Genomic DNA, 10277 nt, shown 5'->3' on the forward strand with positions numbered 1-10277 from the left:
CACACCCAGTCTTCTGATCTGACCCGCTGGGTCATATCCCTATAACCCAGCATCAACAACCCAACCTTGTTATTTCTAACCTTTTACTGCAATGGGCAAATCAGGGTCACAGTGTTTCTTGGTTGTCTTAAACATATCTACTTTGAAACAAAAGTATACACCTCACACACAAGGTTATGGGCTTAAAAAAAAGAAGACACCTGTACCATGTCAGATATAGTTGAAATGTATTACATTTTGAGTTTGCATCCCAATTTTACACTTACACACATCACAGAAGACTGAAATATAACAAAACTGTTAATTGCCATTAATTAAGAAAAATATTCACAACATTCCACCCATGAGGCCACTAGGTCATTTGACTGCAGGAAAGGTCTACAGAAAACAACCCAACTAAGTGACCCAATGCCTGCCAGCCAGCAGTTGGGTCATCCTAACAACCCAGCATTTTTTTGTGTTTGTTTTGTGTTCTTTTGTGTTTCCTCCATTTCCCCACTCTACCTCTCTCCGTCCTTACGGTATACCTCCACTCATCCATATCTCTTCCAACTCTACCTACCTCTCTCTGTCCTTACGGTATACCTCCACTCATCCATATCTCTTCCCACTCTACCTACCTCTCTCTGTCCTTACGGTATACCTCCACTCATCCATATCTCTTCCAACTCTACCTACCTCTCTCCGTCCTTACGGTATACCTCCACTCATCCATATCTCTTCCCACTCTACCTACCTCTCTCTGTCCTTACGGTATACCTCCACTCATCCATATCTCTTCCCACTCTACCTACCTCTCTCTGTCCTTACGGTATACCTCCACTCATCCATATCTCTTCCCACTCTACCTACCTCTCTCTGTCCTTACGGTATACCTCCACTCATCCATATCTCTTCCCACTCTACCTACCTCTCTCCGTCCTTACGGTATACCTCCACTCATCCATATCTCTTCCAACTCTACCTACCTCTCTCTGTCCTTACGGTATACCTCCACTCATCCATATCTCTTCCAACTCTACCTACCTCTCTCCGTCCTTACGGTATACCTCCACTCATCCATATCTCTTCCCACTCTACCTACCTCTCTCTGTCCTTACGGTATACCTCCACTCATCCATATCTCTTCCAACTCTACCTACCTCTCTCTGTCCTTACGGTATACCTCCACTCATCCATATCTCTTCCAACTCTACCTACCTCTCTCTGTCCTTACGGTATACCTCCACTCATCCATATCTTTTCCAACTCTACCTACCTCTCTCTGTCCTTACGGTATACCTCCACTCATCCATATCTCTTCCAACTCTACCTACCTCTCTCCGTCCTTACGGTATACCTCCACTCATCCATATCTCTTCCAACTCTACCTACCTCTCTCCGTCCTTACGGTATACCTCCACTCATCCATATCTCTTCCAACTCTACCTACCTCTCTCCGTCCTTACGGTATACCTCCACTCATCCATATCTCTTCCAACTCTACCTACCTCTCTCTGTCCTTACGGTATACCTCCACTCATCCATATCTCTTCCAACTCTACCTACCTCTCTCCGTCCTTACGGTATACCTCCACTCATCCATATCTCTTCCCACTCTACCTACCTCTCTCCGTCCTTACGGTATACCTCCACTCATCCATATCTCTTCCCACTCTACCTACCTCTCTCTGTCCTTACGGTAAACCTCCACTCATCCATATCTCTTCCCACTCTACCTACCTCTCTCTGTCCTTACGGTATACCTCCACTCATCCATATCTCTTCCCACTCTACCTACCTCTCTCTGTCCTTACGGTTTACTTCCACTCATCCATATCTCTTCCCACTCTACCTACCTCTCTCTGTCCTTACGGTATACCTCCACTCATCCATATCTCTTCCCACTCTACCTACCTCTCTCTCCCTACTCTCACTCTCCTCTTTACTCTACATTTTATTCCTAGCAGATCAATATTGACCATCTCAGCAGCCTGCTACAGCTCTGATATGTCCATGAGCAGATCAATGCTCTGTGTTCCTCCTCCCTGATGGATCAGAACCAGAAGCACCGTCACCACCATAATTCATTACTGAAGAGTTGACGGACTCCAAGAATACTCAAACAGAACTTGTTTAGGACGGCAAGACTTTATTTAACAGCATACTTCAGCATATGGAGACGTTCTCAAAAATCACACCCTTCTATAAACGTTAAAACGGGAGACCCTAAAGCTTCTCCCTCGAGTGCCATACCAGACTGATTCTTCATTGGTTAATACAGACCGGTGGGTAGCCTGTGTGCAAATATTTTGAGTGTCGGGTGCAATGTAGTGCACGTTTGTGCGTATTCGGCAAAATATGAATGACCTTGTAAAAAGCCGATAAAACTACTCTCATCTTGATATAACCACACATGCAATCAAAAATACATATACCTGGTAGAGTCCTGTTTAATCACCCCCCTCTCAAAACGCATCAACAGCTCAATCCGACACAGCTTGGCCCATCGTAACTGTACTAGCTCAGTCCCTTAGTTTGGCTCTGGGTTGACCCCTCAACCCTTAAGGTCACTACCTGGCCCGTGTTACCTGGTCCCGTGCCAGCCTTTCATGGCTATAAAGCAAGGCGCTATTCTGAATAATGGATAGAGGGAGGCTGCATAATTCATCCTCTCTCTTTCCTGTATGACTGGTGCCTTATTTCAGCAGACACCGTGCCTCTGTGGTGCAGCCACGCCACCACTCAGATGTCACACTATCACTGCAACTCCCTCCACGCTTATTATACACCTGCATTTAGCCCGACCGTCAGCTTTGTGTTTCAAACCGTATTAACCATCGCTATTGTAATGACCACCGATTTAATGTGACAGTCTGATAGAGACGCTCAGTCAAAGTCACAAACCAAAAGAGGAAAAACAATCCGTACAGAGTGAACTGTACAGTCAAAGGCATACAAAGTCAGTCATATGACTTAAAACATAGTCCATGCAAACTACAAACTCGACAGCTCAGTTGAAAATCCCACCCTCTGAAGGATTCTTGGTGAATCGGAGGTTCCCCAATTCACCCCACATCCTCCCCTACCCCCTCCCATTGTGAGGTCAGGATAGCGTTACCGACGGAGGAGCATCGTCTGACCGCCTGACCCCTATGAGGTGCCATGGCTGTTCCTGTCCCCAAGGTGACCTCTAGTCAAGTCGTCTACTTCCTGGTTAAGGTTGACCTGCAGGTCTGCTAGTTGCTAGGACAGCCAGTGTGTCCAATTACTACAGCGACAGAGTGAATGGTGAGAAGGTGGAGCGCCTCTTTCCTGCAGTACAGGCTGGGATAGTAATCCTCTCTCTGTCTGCTCTGCAACTTCCCCTACCTGCTAATCCATACACTGATAATCCAACAGGTGAGACCAGAGACTGTACACGCGCAATATACATGTATACTTAATCCCATATACTACACTGTACTGTTCACTCACACACACACAATTACAGCAGTGACGCATTTTGTATTTACACATGCAACATGCAGTTAACTACTCCCTTGCTCTCACCCTCTCACTCACTCTTCCCCAATCTAACTCAACAGTCAACACCCAAACACATGCATGCATCTATGTGCATGCTTAAAGGATGGCATGCATGCATATGCATGGGACATGGGTACGTGTGCTTTATTTACATGTATGCAAGCATACCATGTGGTTCTGTGTGTCTGTATGTATAGTAAATGCGTGTGTTTGTCAATGTGTACTAGATCATGTGAAGTGAATACATGGTGATCAATACAGTATGGGTTTGTGGTAATGACTGGAGCGGAGTCAGTGGAATGGTATCAAACACATGGTTTCCAGGTATTTGATGCCATTCCATTCGCTCCACTCTGGACATTATTTATGAGCTGTTCTCCCCTCAGCAGCCTCCACTGGTGTGAATGCTAATCAAGTGTATTTACTACAAGCACATGCAGTGACTGTGCAGAAAGGCAGACCAGCCGAGTCCAGCAGTCACCAGCCCTGGTCCTAGAGAGTAGTGTTCCTCTGGTATCAGGGTTAGTGATTACCACTGTGCTCTAGGCCATGGTTGGGGTCAATTCTCAATTGAAATTCACTCATTAAATAGAATTGTCCCCGACCGCTGCTCTAGTCATTATAGGCTACTATTCCAGTGCATGCACTAGTGAACTCCAAGATGTGGGGAGCGCCAGCCTGTGTAAGACAAGACTCCAACTCACTTTTTTCAAACCTGTTAGCGAGTCGGGAGCGCATGGCGGCCACGCCGACGCCCAGCTCTGGGTCCAGGTGGTCAGGAGACTTCTCCTGCCTAATGAGAGTCAACACTAACTGCTCTGGGGGAGAGAGATCGGGCCACCAGCCGCGGGACGGGAGAGACAGAGATCAGGGGGCAGGCCACCAGCCGCGGGACGGGAGAGAACAACACACAAGACAGAGGGTCAGTCAGTAACACCACTGTGGTCCGGGGCCGGGCGCACACAACAACACACAAACACGTGAGTAAGTCAATGATGTGTGTCTGTGTGTAGGTGAGTGGTGAGTTCAGGTGTGAGTCTGGAAGAGGCAATTGAAATTGAGTTTGTGTGTGTGTGTGTGTGTGTGCCTGTGTATGTCAACTGTATGTGTGTGTCTCTGCTTGTGTAAGTATGTCAATGCTGTTGGAAAATGGTTGACATTGTCTTGAGTCCTATGACAGTTGTACAACACTGCTCCTTTGTGGTCAACTGGTCTCATTGCCTTCTGAAGTTTTTCTGCAGCTCACAATACTCACCGTACCAGCCACACGTCTGTCCATAGAGACCATTCATTCCCAAATGGTCTCCTTAACAACCTAGAAACATAAAGGAGCGCCGCACACTCTAGGAGCTCAGAGGGAAAAATATTTATGTCCAACGTTTCGACAGAGTCTTCGTCTTCGTCTTCGTCGGAGCTCCTAGAGTGTGCGGTTCTCCTTTATGTGTTTAAGTGTTCCACTCCGCTAGCCAGCACCTCGCCTAAATAGGTGTGCTTTTCTTTCACCTCTAGATTATCCTTTACAACCTAGCAGCCATGACAACCAGGAATTATTTGTCTCCAACAGACCCGCCTCAGACACACAGACAATAAACCTGATTTATCTCATTATATCCTTATACCTGGTAAACAAACCACACTTATTTGGGGACTGTACACACAGAATAGTAATGTCGCCCAATGCTCAGTGAAGAACTGTCAACATCTCCCTTACATGTCACTGTTTGGTTTGCAATTGAAGCATCCAGTTAACCGAATAGAGAATCTCTAAACACTGTAGTACTGAGATCAGAGAGGGTGATCCAGCTATACTCCTTCACAATACCTGACATGACTTCACCTGCAGAATACACACTTCGTCAGAATACATGCCTGGATTTCACACTTGGATTAGCATATAGCCAAATCTTTACTCTCGATGGACTTGAATGCATGAGCAGCTAATAGTGTGGACTCTCTGCACGTGTAGGACAGGTCACTCTCTCCTGTCAGAAGGCTAATTATCTATGTGTCACATATAGGACAGGTCACTCTCTCCTGTCAGAAGGCTAATTATCTATGTGTCACATATAGGATAGGTCACTCTCTCCTGTCAGAACACACCTTATCTATGTGTCACATGTAGGATAGGTCACTCTCTCCTGTCAGAACACACCTTATCTTTGTGTCACATGTAGGATAGGTCACTCTCTCCTGTCAGAACACACCTTATCTATGTGTCACATGTAGGATAGGTCACTCTCTCCTGTCAGAACACACCTTATCTTTGTGTCACATGTAGGATAGGCCACTCTCTCCTGTCAGAACACACCTTATCTTTGTGTCACATGTAGGATAGGCCACTCTCTCCTGTCAGAACACACCTTATCCATGTGTCACATGTAGGATAGGCCACTCTCTCCTGTCAGAACACACCTTATCCATGTGTCACATGTAGGATAGGTCACTCTCTCCTGTCAGAACACACCTTATCCATGTGTCACATGTAGGATAGGCCACTCTCTCCTGTCAGAACACACCTTATCCATGTGTCACATGTAGGATAGGCCACTCTCTCCTGTCAGAACACACCTTATCTATGTGTCCTTTGGGACTTTTGTACTTTGGGACTTCATGCACACACTTGACATTCTCTTTCTTCATCCCTTTCCCTCACATCCTGTGTGTGTGTGTGTGTGTGTACATCAGTGGAGGTTGCTGTGGGGAGGATGGCTCATAATAATGGCTGGAACGGAGTAAATGGAATGGCATTAAACACATTGAAGCCGTGTGTTTGATGTGCACTACATGATCAAAAGTATGTGGACACGTGCTTGTCCAACATCTCATTCCAAAATCATGGGCATTAACATTGCCTTGGTCTCCCCTTTGCTGCTATAACAGCCTCCACTCTCCCGTGAAGAGGAGAAGCTTCCATTCAGCCAAAAGCGCATTAGTGAGGTCGGGCACTGATGTTCGCTGATTAAGCCTGGCTCTCAGTCAGCGTTCCAATTCATCCCAAAGGTCTTCAATGGGGTTGAGGTCTGGGCTCTGTGCAGGCCAGTCAAGTTCTTCCACACCGACCTCAACAAACTATTTCTGTATGCCCTCGCTTGTGCATGGGGCATTGTCATGCTGAAACAGGAAAGGGCCTTCCCTAAACTGTTGCCACAAAGTTGGAAGCACAGAATTGTCTAGAATGTCATTGTATGCTGTAGCGTTAATATTTCCCTTCACTGGAACTAAGGGGCCTAGCCCGAACCATGAAAAACAAGCCCAGACCATTATTCCTCCTTCACCAAATTTTACAGTTGGCACTACACATTGGGGCAGGTAGCGTTCTCCTGGCATGTGCCAAACCCAGATTCGTCTGTCAGATTGGTTAAGTGTGATTCATCACCTCAGAGAATACGTTTCCACTGCTCCAGAGTCCATTGGCGGTGAGCTTTACACCACTCCAGCCAAAGCTCGGCATTGCGCATGGTGATCTTAGGCTTGTGTGTGGCTGCTCGGCCATGGAAAACCCATTTCATGAAGCTCCCAAATGAACAGTTCTTGTGCTGACGTTGCTTCCAGAGGCAGTTTGGAACTCGGTAGTGAGCGTTGCAACTGAGGACAAGCGATTTTTATGCGCTTCATTACTCGGCCGTCCCGTTCTGTGAGCTTATGTGGCCTACCACTTCATGGTTGAGCCGTTGTTGCTCCTAGACGTTTCTATTTCATAATAAGAGCACATGCAGTTGACTGGGACCGCTCTAGCAGGGCAGAAATTTGCCGAACTCACTTGTTGGAAAGGTGGCATCCTATGATGCCGCCACGCTGAAAGTCACTGAGCTCTTCAGTAAGGCCATTCTACTGCCAATATTCGTCTATGGAGATTGCATGGCTGTGTGCTCGATTGTATACACTTGTCAGCAACGGGAGTGGCTCAAATAACTTGAAGGGGTGTCAACATACTTTTGTATATATATAGTGTATTTGATACCATTCCAATCACTCTTCTCCTGCCACGACCACGAGCCATTCCTCCCCAACCTCCTGTGGTGCACATGTGTTCAATAAAACACATCTGTCAGTCATCAGTGTGTTTGACAGATCAGGCCAGTGAGGCCACCAGGCTGTAACAGTCTGGGTGTTTATGGCTAAAGTCCAGGTCAAAAGGATTGTGGGAAAGATTTAAGTTAACCAAGAAGAGCTGAGAAGGTGCAAAAGAACACAGTGACTGGCCACGTGGGACACGGACACACCTTCAAGAGGGCGAAGGAGAGTCTAATATGGGACTAAGGTGTGTGTGTGGTGGAGTCTGTTGAGAGAGTAGGTCTACAAAGGCTTGTTCTTTGATGTGTCTTCCTGTCTTGACTCCTGACGGTACTAATTAACCCAGAGTAAGAGCCATTTTCTGAACTAACTAATGATTTGGGGTTGAAGTAGTGATGTCCAGGTATGGAAAGCATATTGATGCTGTTCTCCCTTTCACTCTGATGGGGATCTTTAGCCTGGAGACAGATTGATGCTGCTCTCTCTCTCACTCTGATGGGGATCCCTAGCCTGGAGACAGATTGATGCTGTTCTCTCTCTCACTCTGATGGGGATCCCTAGCCTGGAGACAGATTGATGCTGTTCTCTCTCTCACTCTGATGGGGATCCCTAGCCTGGAGACAGATTGATGCTGTTCTCTCTTTCACTCTGATGGGGATCCCTAGCCTGGAGACAGATTGATGCTGTTCTCTCTCTCACTCTGATGGGGATCCCTAGCCTGGAGACAGATTGATGCTGTTCTCTCTATCACTTTGATGGGGATCCCTAGCCTGGAGACAATTTGACCTGACCCAGTTGGCGCTTCTCTCTCTCTCTATCCTGACAATATGCCCTAGCTGCTTTCTATTTCTGGAACCTGCTGGAGGCAAAGCACAGTCACACACAAACACACAGCAGCCCCACAATGTACTTGTGCCAGCACTCATGGACATTCAGCCACACAAGTTTCCAGGACAATCCCTCTAAAGCCCCTATAGACGCAAGAGCAAACAAACTGTCCTCTCATCTCCAGCGGCATCGCTGTCAAACCTGCCTCTGCTGCGATGCCAGCTATCTCCCAAAACACTGACCTCCTCCCCTTTAATCCTTGCAGCTCGGCCAAAAACCTATTTTGGCCCACAGCACTCACTCCCTGACGCAGCCAAAATGCAAATAATCATGCTAGGACGGTCTGTGTGTGCATAAGAGTCCGTGGACATATCACTATGCGCTGTGTGGAGGGTGCAGTGCAACGATGTGTTCGGCTGTCCCTGTAAATGCAAAAGGCGCATCTGTGACGCATCACTTTTTTTTCCGGGGACAAAGGTGCATAGAATAGCCCCCCCCCCCCCCAAAAAAACAACAACATTATGCTGCACAACTATATAGGCCTAGAAAGCACATATCTGGTGTCCGCCTGTCTGGGCTCCGCGTGACTTTAACAGATGATGGCCTTCCGGCAATGGGCTTAGAATAAGATCAATTAAAATAGTCACGTGCCCTTTAAGTCATTGAAGGTGTTAAGCTCTCCCACAGTGCCGCCGAACTAATTTACGTGCTCAGAAAAAAAAGTTATATTGTGACAGTATGCACCCTGTACCATTTACAACTCTCCCAGAGAAAAGAAAGACATTCCTTGGAAAAATACATAGGCATTTATGTCTAGGCTAGCCTACATAGACTATTACGCGCAAAGAATGGGTGCGAGCACTGTTTATAGTGAGGCCATGACAACTCGGTCCAGCTCACCTGCAATAACCTCCATTTACTGTCATATCTGCAGCATCATTAATACATCATACAAAGCATTGGAAATTGGTTCAGTTGAAGCGCAGCGCCCCCATCCCGAGTCTGTCTGTGCCAACACAAGAATAGCCCTGTTGTACTGACTGTATATGACAGGCGTAATAAGCAGCTGCACCGCCACCCGTGCCGCAGTCCTGGGCTCAACAAGGCTATCCCAATCCTAAAGCCCCACTAATATAACATGCATAGGCCTATAGAATTGGACCGATTGTGCCATTAGAACCAAGTCCTCACTGCAAGGTTTATGTCACTGCCAGTTCGATCCCTATAGCTACCAATTGAGCTGTACTAGCCTGTACTATAAACTACTGTACTATAGGCTACATGCCTCCGCCCCTCTTGTCATGCTTACCTCCCTCGCTGTGGATCTTCTTCGATCGCCGGTTGAAGTACATCCTGATCTTGAGCCGGGGGTCTGTATTGGCCTGGAAGAGGGCGGCCGGGGCGCTGGCATGCCGGTGGCTCACGTACAAAGCGGGGGAATGCGGGCACGGGACAAGGCTGCGTTCGCTGGGAGATGAATCATGTTCGATCGTTGGACGAGGGACGGCGATGGGTCGGCTCAGCAGTGACGAGAGCGCGCATAGGGGTGAGACGTGTTTGTGCGTGCGCGCGTCCTCGGCCAAGATCACAAAAAGCCTGATCCGTTGCATAAGTAGGATCCTCGCGTGAATCTCGTTCCTTCATCCTGATTCACTTTGCTTCAATTGGACATTCATGTAGCTGAGTGTGTGCCCTATGTTAAGTCTAATATCACGTCAAGCATAAGAATAGCCTAACTCAGTCAGTAAGCCTAGTCGGGCCATAGACGCAGAAAGGCCAACACTTCAGAGGTAGGCTAAATAGATAACTACTAGGGAATATGGCTATTAGCACTTCGGTACTATGACCATTTCACATGTGCAGCTCTGATCATAACCTCACTGTCCTACTTAGTGTAAAGTTAATCTAATTGCATAGGCCTGAGTAAC

General features: G+C 47.2%; 1 protein-coding gene across 7 annotated transcripts in view; it reads right to left on the reverse strand.

Moving 5' to 3' along the window:
- The window catches only part of atp8a2 (ATPase phospholipid transporting 8A2), a 57550-nt gene extending 47662 nt beyond the window's left edge, over positions 1 to 9888 (reverse strand). For 4 of the 7 annotated variants that reach the window (XR_004204040.1, XM_031796643.1, XM_031796642.1 and 1 more), the window contains exons 1-2: positions 9659 to 9888; positions 4212 to 4325 (exon numbers count right to left, since the gene is read on the reverse strand). Coding sequence is in view for 6 of the 7 variants with exons in the window: in XM_031796643.1 (XP_031652503.1) it covers positions 4212 to 4325; positions 9659 to 9701 (157 nt within the window). In the remaining variant the exon portion in view is untranslated. The remainder of the gene's footprint in view (positions 1 to 4211; positions 4326 to 9658) is intronic. The other 3 variants (XM_031796646.1, XM_031796645.1, XM_031796644.1) reach the window with 2 other exon arrangements.
- Positions 9889 to 10277: the final 389 nt, after the last annotated feature.

The sequence above is a fragment of the Oncorhynchus kisutch genome, linkage group LG18 (genome assembly GCF_002021735.2).
Source record: "Oncorhynchus kisutch isolate 150728-3 linkage group LG18, Okis_V2, whole genome shotgun sequence".
In the NCBI taxonomy this organism is placed as follows: Eukaryota; Metazoa; Chordata; class Actinopteri; order Salmoniformes; family Salmonidae; genus Oncorhynchus; species Oncorhynchus kisutch.